Source organism: Macaca nemestrina, chromosome 1 (genome assembly GCF_043159975.1).
Source record: "Macaca nemestrina isolate mMacNem1 chromosome 1, mMacNem.hap1, whole genome shotgun sequence".
Taxonomy (NCBI): Eukaryota; Metazoa; Chordata; class Mammalia; order Primates; family Cercopithecidae; genus Macaca; species Macaca nemestrina.
In genome coordinates this window covers 68,157,303-68,175,929 of record NC_092125.1, presented here as the reverse complement: position 1 = coordinate 68,175,929, position 18,627 = coordinate 68,157,303, and the positions used below count along the sequence as shown (strand labels likewise).

General features: G+C 38.1%; 1 protein-coding gene across 13 annotated transcripts in view; it reads right to left on the bottom strand.

Moving 5' to 3' along the window:
- The window catches only part of LOC105484909 (synaptotagmin 14), a 235,512-nt gene that overhangs the window by 178,510 nt on the left and 38,375 nt on the right, over positions 1 to 18,627 (bottom strand). The window contains exon 2 of one of the 13 annotated variants that reach the window (XM_011747010.3): positions 10,311 to 10,393. The exons of 10 other annotated variants lie outside the window; for them this stretch is intronic. In XM_011747010.3, coding sequence (XP_011745312.1) covers positions 10,311 to 10,389 — 79 coding nt within the window. In that variant the 5' untranslated portion in view covers positions 10,390 to 10,393. Of the gene's footprint in view, positions 1 to 10,310; positions 12,798 to 18,627 lie in introns of those variants that run through there. 2 more of the 13 variants (XM_011747016.3, XM_011747018.3) reach the window with 2 other exon arrangements.

Here is an 18,627-nt window from a genome sequence, read left to right as displayed (position 1 = left end):
TGATCAGGGTTATCACGAAGGATAAAATAAAAATGGCCAATAAATGTATGAAAAGGTATTCAACTTTGTTATGTATCAGAAAACTTCAAATTACATCATAAAGCAGTATCATTATTCCAGAATGGCCAAAATTTAGAACCTGTAATATGAAGTATTCGTGAGGAAGTGGCGCAATTGGAAATCTTTCAGACGATAAAAATCTGAGACTCAACAGTGGAGAAAAAAATTCATGGATATATACTCATACACTAGAAAATTATGTAGCCATAAAAATGAATGAATAATAGTTATATGCAAAAAACTGAAACTTGGAAACATGAGGTTAAGCAAAAGAAGCAAGGCAGAAGGGGCAAGATTCCAATATAAAGTTCAAAACAGGCAAAACTAATCTTTCAAGGATGTGTACTTAGGTGGTAAAACTTAAAGCAAGCAAAATTAATGTCCATAAAAGTAAGCAGAAAAGACATAATACTAAGGAAGAGTGCATGGGGGCTTTTGAAGAAATGGCAGCATTCTACTTCTCTACCTGGGTTCTAGTTACACAGGTGCTTGCTTTTAAATATTATTCTTCATTTTGTTTCAAAATTTAAAAAGAACTTAAAAAATGTATAGTTCTTATGGGCAGTTTATCTTGGTTATGGTGATACGTGGTGAATCATTCCAGTCTGCAAGAGCTACTATCTGAATGACCCACTTACAATTTTGTCCCTCTCAGTCTAATCTTACCACAGTGTCCAGAATGAGCCCTTCAAAATATAAATCAGGACTGTCCTCTGGTCAAAACCTTCCAATGGCTCCTCATTTCCTGCATGATCTGGCTCTCTATGACTACTCTGACCTCATTTCCTACCACTTCCCTACTAGCTCATTCCACAGTCTGCCTTGATGTTTCTCAAGTATTAGCCAGGTTGTTTTTCCCTGGATGTTCCCCCTCTGCTTTGATGGCATTTTCCCAGATATTCACATAGCTGATTCTTTCACCTCCTTTGAGTCTTTGCTTAAACATAACCTTCTTAATGAGAACAACTCTGTCAACAATATTTAAAAGTGCAACCCATTAACACCCATACCTCACCTTTTCCCTGGCTTATTTTTTGTATCTCTTATCTTCTAAAATACCAAATAATTTATTATTTTTTACATCAGTTGTTATCTGCCTTCCCGTACTAGCATGTATGCTTCAAAAAGGCAGGAAGCCAGCTGACTCTCAGATCTATGAAAATAAATGCTTATTTTTATTTGTCACTGATATTTGGGATAGATTGCTAGGCAATAATTATGAACATAAATGTAATTTAAAATGATGAATATAAATGTAAAATATAAATACTAAAACCCAAATCCAGAAATACATGGAGAAATACATCCAGAGTTAGATTTATCCCCACTATGTAAAAATAATGTAACATTAGAAAATCAACTGATAGAATTCATCACACAAACAAGTTAAAGGAGTCAAGACACCCTTTCAACAGGGCAGAAAAAAAAAAGTTATTAAGAAACCTCAACAGCAACCTATAATTTTAAAAAGAAAAAAATTAGTAAGTTTGAACTGGAAGGTAACTTACTTAGCCTGATAAAAGAAATCAGCCAAAATAATATAGCAAAAAAAATTCATGAGAATATATTACAATTCAAAAGTATTCACTTTAAAATCAGGAACACAGCAAAGCTGCTTGCTTTTTTTTTCAGCACTAAAGCAGAGGTTTTAGGTTGCCCTGGATTCAAAACAACATTCAATTTCTAGCCTCCATGAACCTCAGTGAAAACAAGAGTCCTTTATTATTCTAACAATAAAACTTCATTCTTAAGAGGTTAATGAAAAACATAATTCAGTCTTAAAATGTGTTTTTAATCACAAAAGGATGAAAACTATGAGGCACACAGAAACAAGTTTTAAAAAGAAGGCATCCCAGCACTTTGGGAGGCCCAGGTGGGTGGATCACGAGGTCAGGAGACCAAGATCGGCCTGGCCAAGATGATGAAACCCTGTCTCTACTAAAAAAACAAAAAATTAGCCTGGCGCGGTGGCGGACACCTGTAATCCCAGGTACTAGGGAGGCTGAGGCAGGAGAATCTCTGGAACTCAGAGGGCAGAGGTTGCAGTGAGCCAAGATCGCACCACTGCACTCCAGCCTGGGTGACAGAGACTCTGCCTCAAGAAAAAAAAGAAAAGAAGGCATAAAATAGCCCTAAAGAAAGTAGGAGGACATAAAAACAGCAAAAAATTAAATTCAATAAAAGCAACAGAAGTATCTAAGAACATTTTCTTAGATTGTGTGTGTGTGTGTGTGTGTATGTGCGTATGTATGTGTGTACGCACACGCATGAGGACGGAGGACTAAAATAAGATGAACATACTTTGGCAAGTCTAATAAAAATTACAACAAAAGTAATTCAAGGCTTACTCTGCATCATGCACTATCCCACGTATTTTACACGTATAATTTCATTCAAGTTTCACAACAACTCTACTACCCTTGCAGAAAAGGAAACCGAAACATGTGATGAAATAATTTGTCCAAATTCACAAAACCATTAAGTGGCAGAGTCAGGATTCAACTGTCTGGACTAATACAATACTTACAAATATAGAATACCGTACATGAAAATAGGGAGATAACCATAAATATATACGTATACAATTTTAAAGCAAATACTTGACATACCACGTAAAAAATGTATTTGTATACATTTGCAAATATCTGTAAAATAAAAATAAAATCAAAACTTTAAAAACATTTTTATTAATACATAATTTTTGCACATATTCATGGGGTACATCTGGTATTTTGTTACAAGAATAGAATGACCAACTTGGAGTACTTCAAGGTATCCATCACCTCCAGTATTTATTATTTCCATGTGTTGGAAACATTTCAAGTCCTCTCTTCTAGATTTTGAAATACACAATATATTGTTGTTACCTAGTCGCCCTGCTCTGCTACTGAACATTAGAACTTATTCCTTCTATTTAACTATGTTCATATGCATTAATCAACCTCTTATTCCCCTATCCTTACCACACACACCATTCTGAGCCTCTGATATTTACTATTCTACTCTCTACCTCTATGAGATCCACTTTTTTAGCTCCCACATATGAGTGAGTACATGCAATGTCTTTCTGTGCCTGGCTTATTTCATTTACCATAATGACCTCTAGTTCCTTTCACGTTGCTGCAAATGACAAGGTTTCACTCTTTTTATGGCTGAATAGTATTCCACTGTGTAAATTTACCACATTTTCTTATCAATTCATCTGAAAATGGACACTTACATTGATTTCATATCTGTGCTATTGTCAATAGTGCTGCAAGAAACTATGGATGCAGGTATCCCACTGATAAAAACTAATTTCTTCCCCCTTAGATAAATACCTAGTAGAAGGATTTCTGGATTGTATGGTAGTTCTATTTTTACTTTTTTGAGATATCTCCATACCGTTTCCCATAGTGGCTGTACTAATTTACATTCCCTCCAACCGTGTATAAGAATTCCCATTTTTCTGCATCCTTGACAACATCTGTCATTTTTAATCTTTTTGATAATAGCCATTTTAACTGGTGTAAGATGATATCTCATTGTCGCTTTGGTTTGCATTTCCTTAATGATCAGTGATATCAAACTGTCTTTTCAGAAATGTCTATTCATCTCCTTTGCCCACTTTTTAATAGGATTATTTATTTTTCTACCACTGAGTTTCTTGTAAATTCTGAATATAAGTTCCTTGTCAGATAAAGTCTGCTAATATTTTATATTTTCTCCCATTCAACATGTTGTCTTTTTGCTCTGTTGTTTCCTTTGCTGTGCAGAAGCTTTTTAGCTTAATATAGTTCCATTTGTCTATTTTGGGGGTTTTAGCTTGTGCTTTTGAGGTCTTAGCCATAAAATCTTGCCTAACCCAATGTCCTGAAGTGTTTCTCCTTTTTTCTTTTAGTAGTTTTATAGTTTCAGGTCTTACGTTTAAGTCTTCAATCAGTCTTGAGTTCATGTATGTATATGGTGAGAGATAGGAATACTGTTTCATTTTTCTGCATATGAATACCCAGATTTTCCAACACCATTTATTGAAGAGGCTATTCTTTCCACAAAATATGTTCTTGGGGCTTTTGTCAAAATCAGTTGGATATAAATATGTAGATTTATTTCTGGGTTCTCTATTCTATTCCATTGGTTTATAAGTCTGCTTTAATATCAACATCATGCTGTTTTGGTTACTACGGCCTTGTATTTTGAAGTCAGAGAGTATGCTGCGTCCAGCTTTATCCTTTTTGCTCAGGATTGTTTTGGCTATTTGGGCTATTTTTTTAGTTCTATACAAATTTTAGAGTTGTTTTCTCTATTTCTGTTAAAAATGACACGGATATTCTGACAGGGATTGCACTGAATGTGTAGACTGCTTTGTGTAATACGGTCATTTTAATAATACTAACTCTTCCAATCCATGAGTAGGGGATGGCTTTCCATTTGTTTGGGTCCTCTTCAATTTCTTTTATCAGTGTTTCACAGTTTTCCTCATAGACGTCTTTCACCTTCATGGCTAACTTTATTATTTTATTTTGTTTTCCATACCTGTGGTAAAAGTGATTGCCTTCTTGGCCTTTTTCAGCTACTCATTATTGGTGTATAGAAATGCTATATAAAATTAAACCAAAAAAATCCTAGAAATAAAAATGATTAATACTTTTTTCCTATGTACAAATATGAGAACTCTGTCTTAAAAACAATCAAAATTCAAAGTTAAACAAAAAAGAGGGCAAAATTTAACATATGGTTTTAAAAATTACTCAAAAAAGCCTTTAATTTTTTAAATAAAGAGCATTAATAAATCTTCAAGAATAATTTCCATGGAATCGTCACTAAAGAGGAATGTTTATTTCTTAAAAGTTAAATCACTCTTAAAATTGAAAAAATATCCAACTTCAGAGTAATAAAGCAATTTTAAATAATAATTTTTTTTACTTTCAACTTTTATTTTAGATACTGGGGGGTACATGTACAGACCTGTTACATGGTGATTTATATTGCATCCAGGTAGTGAGCACATACCCAATAGGTAGTTTTAGAACCCATGCCCCCATGCCCTCTCTAGTAGTGTGCAGTGTCCACTGTTCTCATATTTATTATGTCCCTGGGTATCCAATGTTCCATATGAAATTTAGAATGGCCTTTTTTTCTAATTCTGTGAAGAATTACATTGGTAGTTTAATAGAGATAGCATTGAATCTGTAGATTGCACTGGGTAGTGTGGCCATTTTAACAATATTGATTCTTCCAATCCATGAGAACAGTGTTTTCTTATTTTTTGTGTCATCTCCAATTTCTTTCAGTAGTGTTTTTTAATTTTCCTTATAGAGATCTTTCATTTCACTTCCTTGATTAGATGTATTCCCAGGCATTTCATTTTTTGTGTGGTTATTATGAATGGGATTGTGTTCTTAATTTGATTCTCAGTCTGGGCATTATGGTGTATAGAAATGCTACTGATTTTTGTACATTGATTTCGTATCCTGAAACCTTGCTAAAATTGTTTATCAGTTCTTGCAGCCTTTTGGTGGAGTCTTTAGGATTTTCTACATGTAGAATCATATCATCAGCAAAAAGAAGCTATTTGACTTTTTTTTTTTTTCCTATCTGGATGCCTTTTATTTTTCTCTTGCCTGATTGCTCTGGCTAGGACTTCCAGTGCTGTGTTGAATAAGAGTGGTAACAGTAGACATTCTTGTCTTGTTCCAGTTCTCACGGAGAAAGGTTCTAGCTTTTGCCCATTCAGTATGATGTTGGCTATGAGTCTGGCATAGATGACTCTTATTATTTTGAGGTATGTTCCTTTGATGCCTAGTTTGGTGAGGGTTTTTGTCATGAAGGGATATTGGATTTTATCAAAAGCTTTTTCTGTGTCAATTGAGATGATCACGTGGATTTTGCTTTTGATTCTGTTCAGGCAGTGAAGCATTTTTGATTTATGTATGTTGGAACAACCTTGCATCCCAGGAATGAAAGATACTTAATCATCACAAATTAACTTTTTGATATGCTGCTGAATTTGATTTGTTAGTATTTTGCTGAGGGTTTTTGTGCCTATGTTCATCAGGGATACTGGCCTGAAGTTTTCTTTTTTTGTTGTTGTTGTGTCTTTGCCAGGTTTTGGTATTAGGGTGATGCTGGCTTTGTAGAATGAGTTAGGGAGGAGTCCCTCCTCCTTGATTTCCTGGAATAGTTTTCAGTAGGATTGGCATCAGTTTTTCTTTGTGTGTCTGTTAGAATTTGGCTGTGAATCCATCTGGTCCAGGGCTTTTTTGGTTGGTAGGGTTTTTATTATTGATTCAGATTCAGATCTCGATATTGATCTGTTCAGGATTTCAATCTCTTTCTTATTGAGTCTTGGAAGACTGCATGTTTCCAGAATTTTATACACTTCCTCTAGATTTTCTAATTTGCATGCATAGAGTTGTTCACATTATTCTCTGAGGATCTTTTGTATTACTGTGGGATCACTTACACGCCATCTTTGTCATTTCCAACTGTATTTGTTAATCTAGCTGTCTATGAGTCTTGTTTAATTTTTCAAGGAACCAACTCTTTATTTCATTGATCTTTTGTATGGATTTCTGCAGCTCAATTTCATTAAACTCTTCTCTAATTTTAGTTATTTCTTTTCTTCTGCTAGCTTTGGGCTGGTATTTTTTCTTCTTTTTTAGTTCCTTTGGGGAAAGGGTAGATTGTTCATTTGAGATCTTTCTAAATTTTTGATGAAGGCATTTAGGGTTATAAACTGTTCTCTTAACACTGGTTTAGCTGTATCCCAGAGATTCTAGTAAGATGTGTCCCTATTTTCATTAAATACAAATAATGTATTTCTGCCTTAATTTCAACATTCTCCCAGGAGTTTCAAGAGTAAGTTGTTTAATTTCCATGTACTTGTGCAGTTTTGAGAGATCTTCCTTATGTTGATTTCTATTTTTACTGTATTGTGGTCTCAGAATGTGGCTGGTATGATTTTTCTTTTTAATTTACTGAGATTTGCTTTACGACTGACCATGTGCTGGCTCTTAGAATATGTTCAGTATGCATATGAGAACAACATATACTCTGTAGTTGTTGGGTGGAGTTTTCTGTAGATGTCTATGAGGTGCAATTGGTCAAATGTTGAGTTTAAGGCTGAAGTTTCATTGTTAGTTTTCTGCCTTGATGATCTAACACTATCAGTGGGGTGTTGAAGTCTCACCCTATTATTGTGTGGTTGTCTGTCTTTTCGTAGGACAAGAAGAACTGGTTTTATGAATCCGGGTGCTCCAATGTTTGGTGCCTATGTATTCAGGATAATTAAGTCTTCTTGTTGGATTGTACTTTTCATCATTTTGTAATGTCCTTCATTCTTCCTAATTTTTACTGGCTTAACATATGTTTTATCTGATATAAGAATAGTGACTTCTGCTCTTTTTTTGGTTTCTGTTTGCATATCTTTCTCCATCCCCTTCCTTTGTGCCTATGGGTGTCACGAGAGGTAAGATGGCTCTCTTGAAGACAACAGATGGTTGAGCCTTCTCTTTTTATCCACCTTGCCACTCTGTGTCTTTTAAGTGGGGTGTTTAGTGCCTTTACATTCAAGGTTAGTATTGATACACATGATTTTCATCTTGTCATCATCTTGTCAGCTGATTATTATGTAGAACCGATTGCATAGTTGCTTTACAGTACCTGTGAGCTACGTGCTTAAGCGTGTTTTTGTGGTATCAGATGTTGTTCTTACGATTCCATGTTTAGCACTCCCTTAAAGACTTCTTATATGGCTGGTCTAGTTGAAACAAATCTCCTCAGCATTTGCTTAAAATCTGATGAAGATTTTATTTCTCTTTCACTTATGAAGCTTAGTTTGGTAAGAGATGAAACAGTTGAAATTTCTTTTCTCTATGGATGTTGAAAACAGGCCCCTAATCTCATCTGGCTAGTAAGGTTTCTACTGAGAGGTCTGCTGCTAACCTGATGAGGTTCCCTCTGTATGTGACTTGACCCTTCTTTCTAGCTGTTTTTAAGATTTTTTTCTTTTGTGTTGACCTTGGTGAATCTGATGGCTATGTGCTTTGGTGATGGTTCCTGTCTATAGTATCTATCTGGTATTCTCTGTATTTATTAGATTAACATGTCAACCTCTAGCAAGATTAGGGAAATTTTCATGGACTACACCCTCAAGTATATTTTCCAAGTTATTTTTCTCTCTCCTTCTCTCTCAGGAATGCCAGAGTCTTAGATTTAATCACTTTACATAATCCCATATTTCTCAGAGTTTTTTTTTCAGTTTTAAAAAATTCTTTTTTCTTCATTTTTGTCAGAGTTGCCTTGAAGAAACAGTCTTCAAAGTCTAAGATTCTTTCCTAAGTTTGTTCTATTCTGCTGTTAATACTTCTGATTGTATTACAAAATTTTTGTCATGAGTTCTTCAGGTCTAGAAGTTCAGTTGGTTCCTTCTTAAAATGTTTATTTCCTCTTTCAGCTCTTGGATCATCTTACCAGATTCCTTAGATTGTGTTTCAACTATCTCCTGAATCTCAATGAGCGTCCCTGCTATCCAGATTCTGAATTCTATGACTGTTATTTTAGTCATTTCAAACTAGTTAAGAACCACTGCTGGGGAACTAGTGGATTCATTTGGAGGTAGAGGGACATTTTGGCTTTTTGAATTGCCAGAGTTTTAGCACTGACTCTCATCTTGGAGGGTTGGTGTTCTGCAGTGTTAACTGTATATAGTCAGTTAGCTTCGTTTCTGGGTGCTTTCAGAGGACTAGGGCTCTGTACAACATCTTTATGTGTAGGTAAACACTTGCACTTGGTTTCACAGGTGTATATATCAGCAGATTTTTGGTGCTGCAGTTTGGGCTAGAATCCAGTAGCTGGCACTTAAGAGTAATGGCCAGTAGCTAGGCTAATACCCAGCCACACAACTCTTGTACTTCCTCACTTTCACTGGTGTGCTCTGCAGTGGGGAGGTTGGGGACGGGGAGGGGGGAGAAGAGATGGCCTCACCAGGTCCACTTTAGGGAACTCCCTCCAATCACGGGCGCCCACGCCCGAGTTTCTTTTGTTAGGTGTTCCAGGCTGCCAGGTCCCCCAGGCAGAGGCTGCAACAGGGAAATATGCCAAACCCCTTCTGGACAGGCCCTGTGTAAGGAGAAATGCATGTCTGGTTCCCACCCTGGTCCAGGAACCCATGTGTGTCACCCCTCTCAGTGTTCTAAGGGTACAGGCTCCTCCCCAGCTCATGTGCTGGCCATGATCTTGGCTGCAGGCTGCAGCTCTGGGGGTACCCAGATGTCAAGCTGTGTAGCATCTGCAGCCCAGCCTGAGTGCAATGTTTCACCTTATTTCTTTTCCCAGTGGCCCAGAAACACCTGCAATTCCTCAGCACAGCTGGAACCTGACCCCAAGCACTCAGGCTGGGCTGCTGATGCTACACAGTACACCTAGGCATAGGTCCAGGGAGAGGCAGTCGACAAGAGAGCTAGCACAACAGATGTGCCCTGTTCCATAGCGAAGCCAGCCCCACTCTCTTCTGGCTCAGAGGTCAGTTAGGGCTGGCACTTCCTGAAGGGAGATGGGGAGCCCTAGAGGAAAGGCATCCATGGCCACTCTCTGACGGAGCTACCCAGCCCACAAAAACTCCCAGGCTCTGCAACATCTGAAAATTAGTCTCTGCCTATCCCCAGCAAGATCTCTCTGCCAGCTCACATGTCCACAGGGGACTCGAGGCACCCTGTAACTAGGATCCTAGGGGTCAGTGGTGAAAGTGAGCTGTCCCTCAGGTCCTTCATTCGCCTCTTTCCCAGGAGCTCTTAGGGGCCAGGAACTAGTCCAGGGGTTCAGTTATCCTACACAGTGTTCCCAGCTTCCGCCCCCTTCATGCTCAGCTTCAGTGTTTCCATCCACTCTCAGCTTTTTCTCTTTGAAGATCTGCCCAAATTAAGGTGGTTTAGTCAATAATTTGGTCTCTCTCAGTGTGAATGCTACTTCCTCCCTGCATCTAGTAGGCCATCTTGTCCCTCCATCAGTTTTCTTAAGCAAGCATGGTTACATTTGCCTTTTATTTATTTGTTTTTTGTAAATTCAGGGGGGTTAAGTGCCATTTTGTTACAAAGATACATTGCATAGCAGTGTTTTTAGCGCAGCCATCACCAGAACAGTGTATGCTATACCCATTAAGTAATTTCCCATCCCCCATCCTTCTCTTACACTTCTATCCTACTGAGTCGCCAATGTCTATTATTACATTCTCTATGTCCATGTGTACACATTATTTATCTCCCACTTACCCATAAGAACATGCAGCATCTGACTTTGTTTTTTAGTTATTTCACTTAAAATAATGTCCTCCATTCCAGTTCCCACCATGTTGCTGCAAAAGACAAGATTTTATTCTTTTTTATAGCTGAATGAAATTCCATGGTTATATAAACCACATTTTTTAGCCAGGTATGGTGGTGTGCATCTGTAGTCCTAGCTACCTGGGAGGCTGAGAAAGGAGGATTACTTGAACCCAGGAGTTCAAGGATGAGTGAGCTATGATCGTGCCACTATACTGCAGCCTGGGTGACAGAGCAAGACCCTGTCTCAAGCAAAAACAAACACACAAAAATAAATAAATAAACACATTTTTTTATCCAGTCATCTGTTGGTGGACACTTAGGTTGATTCCGTATCTTTGCCATTGCGAATAGTGCTGCAATAAACATACAGGTGCAGGCATCTTTTTGACATAATGATTTCTTCTCCCTCAAGTAATGAGACTGCTAGGTCAAATGGTACTTCTGTTTTAAATTATTTGAGAAATCTCCAAACTGCTTTCTACAGTGGCTTAACTAATTTACATTCCCACCAACAGCATATAAGTGTTTCCATTTCTCTGCATCCCTGCCAATATCTGTTATTTGACTTTTTTTTTTTTTTTCTCTCTCGAGACTGAGTCTCGCTTTATTGCACAGGCTGGAGTGCAGTGATGTGATCTTGGCTCACAGCAGTCTCTGCCTCCTGGGTTCAAGCGATTCTCATGCCTTAGCCTTCCGAGTAGCTGGGACCACAGGCATATGCCACCACGCTCAGCTAATTTTTGTATTTTCAGTAGAGACGGGGTTTCACTATATTGGCCAGATTAGATGTTATTTGACTTTTAAATAATAGCTATTCTGATTGGTGTAAGACGGTATCTCCTTGTGGTTTTAATTTGCATTTCTCTGATGATTAGTGATGTTGAGCATTTTTTCAACATGCTTCTTAGCCATTTATATGTCTTCCTTTGTAAAATGTCTGTGCATTTCCTTTGCTCACTTTTTAATGGGGTTATTTGAGGGATTTTGGTTGAGTTGTTTGCATTCCTTGCAGATTCTGGACATTAGACCTAAAATCAGATGCAAAGTTGGCAAGATATTCCCCCATTCTGCAGGTTGTCTGTTCACTGGGTTGATTATTTCTTTTGCTGTGCAGAAGCTTTTTAGTTTATATAATCCCATTTGTCTACTTTTGTTTTTGTTGCATTTGCTTTTGAAGGTCTTAGTCATGAATTCTTGGTCTAGGCCAATGTCTGGAGGAGTTTTTCCTAGATTTTCTTCTACAATTTTTGCAGTTTCAGGACTTACATTTAAGGCTTTAATCCATCTTGAGTTATTTTTTGTATATGGTGACAGTCAGGAGTCCAGTTTCATTTTGCATATGGCAATCCAATTTTCCTAGCACCACTTACTGAATAGGGTGTCCTTTCCCCAGTGTATAATTTTGTTGACTTTGTCAAAGATCAGTTTGCTGTAAGTATGTGGCTTTATTTCTGGGTTCTCTGTTCTATTCTACTGATCTGTGACTATTTTTATACCATGCTATTGTGGTTACTAACACCTTGCAATATAACCTGAAGTCAGGTAAAGTGAGACCTCCAACTTTGTAATAATACCAATTTGATAAAGTTTTTTTTAAACCAGGAAATGACAAGAATGTAAAAGAAACAATGATTACTCTGTATTTACTAATTTTTAAAATTTTTGGGGGGTTTATATATGTGTATATATTTACGGGGTACATTAGCTATTTTGATACAGGCATACAATGTGGAATAATCACATCAGCGTAAGTGGCATATTGCTAAATTTTTGATAAATATTATATGACAAGAAAAAGCAACAAATTTTATTTCATTAAAACAAGAAATATATACACACATACACACACACATACATATATATGAAATATTCCTTCATCTTTAAAAATGGAATTTAAGACGATTGCCAAAATGACATCTGAGGAACACTAGATCAACAGATCTGGATGTGAGATTTTTAAAAAAGGAAGGTAAGGGGTTCCACGGTGAAATGCATTCAGGAAATATTGGGCTAAATAAAGTTGAAAAGTTTTTCAGTGCGGGACTTCTAGAGCCATTGATATGCTAATTTTCTAAACTTAGCCATCTCCATCACACCCTGTGAGTGGCTCTAGAGAAGCCCTAACAATCTGGAACAGCACTTAAAAACCACCAATGTAGGCCGGGCGCGGTGGCTCACGCCTGTAATCCCAGCACTTTGGGAGGCCGAGGCGGGCGGATCACGAGGTCAGGAGATCGAGACCACCCTGGTGAACACGGTGAAACCCCATCTCTACTAAAAATACAAAAAAATTAGCCAGGCGTGGTGGCGGGCGCCTGTAGTCCCAGCTTCTAGGGAGGCTGAGGCAGAAGAATGGCGTGAACCAGGGAGGTGGCGGAGCTTGCAGTGAGCAGAGATCGGGTCACTGCACTCCAGCCTGGGCGACAGAGTGAGACTCTGTCTCAAAAAAAAAAAAAAAAAAAAATCACCAACCTAATACAACACTCTAACATTTTTTATATATTTTGTAAAATGTACAAAAACAGATGAAAGGTGGAAGGAAAATGAATTCTGTTTACAATAAAGCTGAGGTTCCATAAGGCATAATTTATAACTATATATTGGGTCACGTCTTAAGGAACCAGAACTAAAAGATAGCAAACAGGAGGTCTGTAACTTTGACTTGCTTATTAAAATTGATTTATATGCTAATTTTATATTGAATATATCGAATATACTTTAAATTGTGCTAATTGCAAGTATATGGCTTTAAACGTGATGAGAAGTCAGACCAATATATAGCTGAATTTTAAAAACTATAAACTGAAATGAAAATATACATATATCTTAGAGTTTAAATAAAAACTGCACCTTGGACATCTAAAGCAACGATAATTTCATAGTAAAATTTCATATATACACACTAGGCAAAGACTGAAGTATTTACTAAATATATTTTCATATTAGCCATTAGATGGCACCATATATCTACTAGTTAACATAACTATACTAAACTAATTTCCCGACATGCTCAAAAAGTAATATAAAAATACTTAACTTTTACGTAAATATAATACACATTATCTTTTATCATTGTTAACTTTAAGTTTTAAAATGAAGAAAGATGACATAAGCAACTACATTTACATCACCATTTCTGGAATGTTAAAACTTAATAAGTAATCTCATTCAGAAATCAAATGGAGTGTTCTAAGACAATGATTCAAAGGTTAAAGAGCAGACAGCTAGAGAATGCCTTTCCTTAAGGTAAATGTAAGATAAAACTAATTCTCTACCTTAATAAATTTTGTTTTTACTTTTTATTCATAAACTACGTTGTCCAATTTCCACTTCTTCTAAACAATCAAATTTCTGTCTCCTCCTAAATTTCACCGTATCTTGTTCTCTAATGCAGGACTCTCGGTTCCTGTGTAATTTCCCACTCCCTCCTGAAATCGCGGCTGCAGATTTTTATATAGTCTATTTAAACACCAAAAACGACCCCATTCTAATAATCACATTTTCTACTTCCAGCTAAGATAAAATAACATGGATCAGATTTATCCCACCACCTGAAAACACTAAAACAACGGACAGCATATGAAACAATGGCACTTAAGACACTGAAGATGGGCAATAAAGGAGTGATCATTCAGAGAAAGAAAAAAAAATGAGATCATCTGTATGATAATGATTTTCCAAGCTTACTACCTGGAGAAAGGGGACAGTAAGGTCACTGTACAATCAGGTGAGTGCTGAGGAGATAAACCTGGGAGTATGAAGAAGCTACGTGTGCTAAAGTTCATGTGGCTGAGTCCCAGAATAAAAAGCTGTGTAGACAGAGAACTCCAGATACCTGCACTGAGTCACTGGTAACATACAGTTCAGTACTTCTTAGCACATACATGTAAGGAAACAATGAGAGCCTGGGGAAAAAACTGCCTAACAGGATTAGAGGGAAGAGATGCCGAATCTTACACAGAGCATGAAATGGGGACTATTCTGAAGATCCAGAATTTTAAAATCTCAAACCTTATGATCCACTGATTAGACTGACATATCAAGGATTTTGCTTCAGAAAATTAATCTTACACTAAATGCAGGTTTTGCCCCTCCTAACAAAGGTGAAAAGCAAGACTGAAAGGAACAAACTGTTCTCAGGTAATTTAACCTATCTCAGAATAAAGTTCAAGAACTAATCACTATTAGATCTAACACTCAACAAGGGAAACTTCACAATGTTTGGCATCCAATAAAGAAATTATCAGGTATGCAAAGAAGCAAAAAGAAAAAAACCCAGGAGAAAAATTAATCAATCAAAACTGACTCAGAAAATTGATAACATTAGGAGACAGGGACACTAACAATTATTATGATATATTCCATGAGTTTGAAGAACCAGAGGAATGATCAAATGTGTTAAGAAGAGGCATGGAACTTTTCTTAAAAGCCTAAATCAAACTTCCAAACGTGAAAACTAAAATGTCTTTGATAAAAATACACTGAAAGAGACTGACAGCACATCAGATATTAAAAAGAAAATGTTAATGAACCTGAAGACATATCAACAGAAGGCATAAACACAAGAACAGAATGACTAAATAAATAAGCAAATAATCAGTAAATTGTGGGACAACTTCAAGTAGATAAATGTATGTATAACTGACACCCACACAAAAGAGATGAGAAAAGAAGAAATCAAGAAAACATTTGAAGAAGTAATGGTCAAAATTGTTCCAAATTTAATGAAAACTATAACCAAAAGCAGCTCACTAAATTCAAAGAACAAGAAAAAAATGAAAAAAAAGAAAAAAATGAAGAAAACTACACAAAGGAACATTATATTCAAATGCATTAAAGTTGTAAAGATAAAAACAGAAGTAGTCAGAAAAATTACACATTACCTAAAAAAAATAGAGGTAAGGCTGACAAGAGATTCATCAGAAATAATAAAAGACAGAACAAGTGGCACACTATCTTTAAAGTACTGAAAGAATAAAAGCCGCTAATCTAGAAGTCCTTGCCAGTTAAATGATCTTTGAAAAATAAAAGGTGAAAGTTTGCAAAACAATACAACATAACTTTGAGTCACAAAAAAGGATATAGTTTGGATATTTGTCTCCACCCAAATCTCATACTGAAATGTAATTATCAGTGTTGGAGGTGAGACCTAATGGGAGGTGTTTGGATCATGGTGGGAGGATCCTTTATAGCTTGGTGCTATCCTTGCAAGAGTGAGTACTCAGAAGATCTGATTGTTTAAGTGTGTAGCACCTCACCCACACCCTCTCTTGCTCCTGTTTTCACCATGTGAAGTGCTTGCTCCCACTTCATCTCCCACTATTAGTAAAAGCTCCCTGAGGCCTCTACAGAAGCTGAACAGATGCCAGCGCCATGCTTGTACAGCCTACAAAACTGTGAACCAATTAAACCTCTATAAATTATCCAGTCTCAGGTATTTCTTTATAGCAACAACACAATTTCTTTAATATAGAAAACTGATATCAAGGAGTGGGGCTCTGCTATAAAGATACCTGAAAATGTGAAAGCAACTTTGGAAGTGGGTAGCAGGCAGAGGTTAGAATAGTCTGGAGGGCTCAGAAGAAGACAGGAAGATGAGGGAAAGTTTGGAACTGCTTAGAGATGAGTTAAATGGCTGTGACCAAAATGATGATGGTGATATGGACAATCAATCCAGGCTGCTGAGGTCTCAGATGGAAATGACAAACATACTGGGAACTGGAGCAAAGGTAACTCATATTATGCCTTAACAAAGAGCTTGGCTGCATTGTGCTCATGTCCTAGGGATCTGTGTAAGTTTAAAAATGAAGGATAATTGGGCCGGGCATGGTGGCTCACGCCTGTAATCCCTGCACTTTGGGAGGCCAAGGTGGGCAGATCACAAGGTTGGGAGTTCAAGACCAGGCTGACCAACATGGTGAAACCCTGTCTCTACGAAAAATACAAATACTAGCCGGGCATGGTGGCGCATGCCTGTAATCCCAGCTACTCAGGAGGCTGAGGCAGGAGAATCATTTGAACCTGGGAGGCAAAGGTTGCAGTGAGCTGAGCTCACGCCACTACACTCTAGCCTGGGCAACACAGCGAGACTCTGTCTCAAAAAAGAAAAAAAAAGAAGGAAAGATAATTTAGGGTATCTGGCAGAAGAAATTTCTAAGTGGCAAAGCATTCAAGATGTGGTCTGGCTGCTTCTAACAGCCTATGTTCAGATCTGGGAACAAATAAATGACTAAAGTTGGAATTTATATTTAAAAGGGAAGCAGAGCATAAAAGTTTGGAAAATTTGCAGCCTGGCCATGTGGTAGAAAAGAAAGGCTCAATTTCAAGGGAGGAATTCAAGCAGGCTGCAGAGCAACCACTTCCTAGAGAAGTTTGCAAAATTAAAAAGGAGCCAAGTACTAATACCTAATACTATGGGATAAAGGTCTCAGAGACCTTCATGGAAGCCCTTCCAACCACAGGTCCTGAAGCCTAGGAGAACAAAATGGTTTTGTGGGCCAGGCCTACGGTCCTGCTGTCCTGCACAGCCTTGGGAAATTGCTCCCGGTATCCTGGCCACTCTGGCTCCAACCAGCTCAAAGAAGCCCAGGTATACCTTGGGCCGCTGCTTCAGAGGGTGCAAGCTGTAAGCCTTGGAGGTTTCCACTTAGTGTTAAGTCTTTAGGCACCTGGAGTGCAAGAGTAGTGCAGGCTTGGCAGCCTCTGCCTAGATTTCAGGGATGTTTGGAAAAGCCTGAATGTCTAGGAAGAAGATTGCTGCAGGGATGAAGGCCTCACAGAGAACCTCTACTAGAGCAGTGCAGAGGGAAAATGTGAGGATGGAGGCCCCACACAGAGTCCTCACTGGGACATTCCCAGTGGAGCTGTGGGAAGAGGGCAACTGTCTTCCAGACTCCAGAGGGGCAGATCCACCAGCAGCTTTCACTGTGCACATGGAAAAACCACAAACACTCAACTCCATCCTGGAAGAGCAGCTTTGGGGGCTGACCGCCTACAAAGCCACAGAGGCAGAACGGCCGAAGGCTTTGGGAGCCCACCTCTTGAAGCAGTGTGCCCTGAATATAGGACGTGGAGTCAAAGAAGAGACTGATTTGGAGCTTTAAGATTTAATGACTGCCCTGCTGCATTTTGAACTTACATAGGGTCTGCAGCCCCTTTCTTTTGGCCAATTTCTCCCTTTTGGAATGGAAATGCTTACCCAATGTCTCTACCCACACTGTATCTTGGGAGTAAATAACTTGTCCCGTTTGATTTTGCAGGCTCCTAGACAGAAAGCAATTGCCTTGTCTCAGGTGAGACTTTGGACTTTTAGTGTTGCATCAAGTTAAAACTTTGGGGGACTATTGTAAAGGCCTGATTATATTTAGCAACATGAGAAGGACATGAGATTTGGTGGGGCCAGGGGCAGAATGATATAGCTTGTATATCTGTCCCCACCCAAATCTCATGTTGAGATATAATTCCCAATGCTGGAGGTGGGGCCTGGTGGGAAGTGTTCAAGTATTGCGGGCAGAACTCTCATGGCTTACTGCTGTTCTTGAAATAGTGAGTACTCACAAGATCTAGTTGTTTAAGTGTGTGGCACCTCCCCACTGACTCTCTCTTGTTCCTGCTTTTGCCATGTGAAGTGCCTGCTCTCCCTTTCCCCTCCAGCATGAGTAAAAGCTCCCTGAGCCCTCTCCAGAAGCTGAGAAGATGCCAGTGTCATGCTTATAGAGCCTGCAGAACCCTGAGCCAATTAACCTCTTTTCTATAATAAATTACCCAGTCTCAGGTATTTATAGCAACACAAGAATGGACTAATACACAAATGTTGAAAGACAACATCGCCAGCAAATCTGCCGTAAGAAATATTAAAGTTCTTCAAACAGAAAGAAAATGACAAAAGATGAAACCCAGATATACAACACAAAGAATACAGTGTACTAAAAAAATAGTTTTCATCTTATTATTTAAAATTTTTTAAAGATAAGAGAGAGTGACATCACAGAAAATGAGGGAGTAGGAAGCTTCAAGGGTACATACCTCCACTGAACCATTAAACAGGAAAAAAAATTGTCAAAATCAACTATTTCGAAACTCTGGAACCTTGTTGGCCAATTACAGCAATGATGGATGCGCTTGCTGAAAGGAGAGACTGCTGAAACTCAGTAAGAGAACAGTATGCACAAAACAGCTACCATCCCCCACCCTTCAGCCCCACCTTGGCAATGGGACATCAGCTCATATACCTGGACTGGCTAGCTGGTGCTAAAATCAGCAG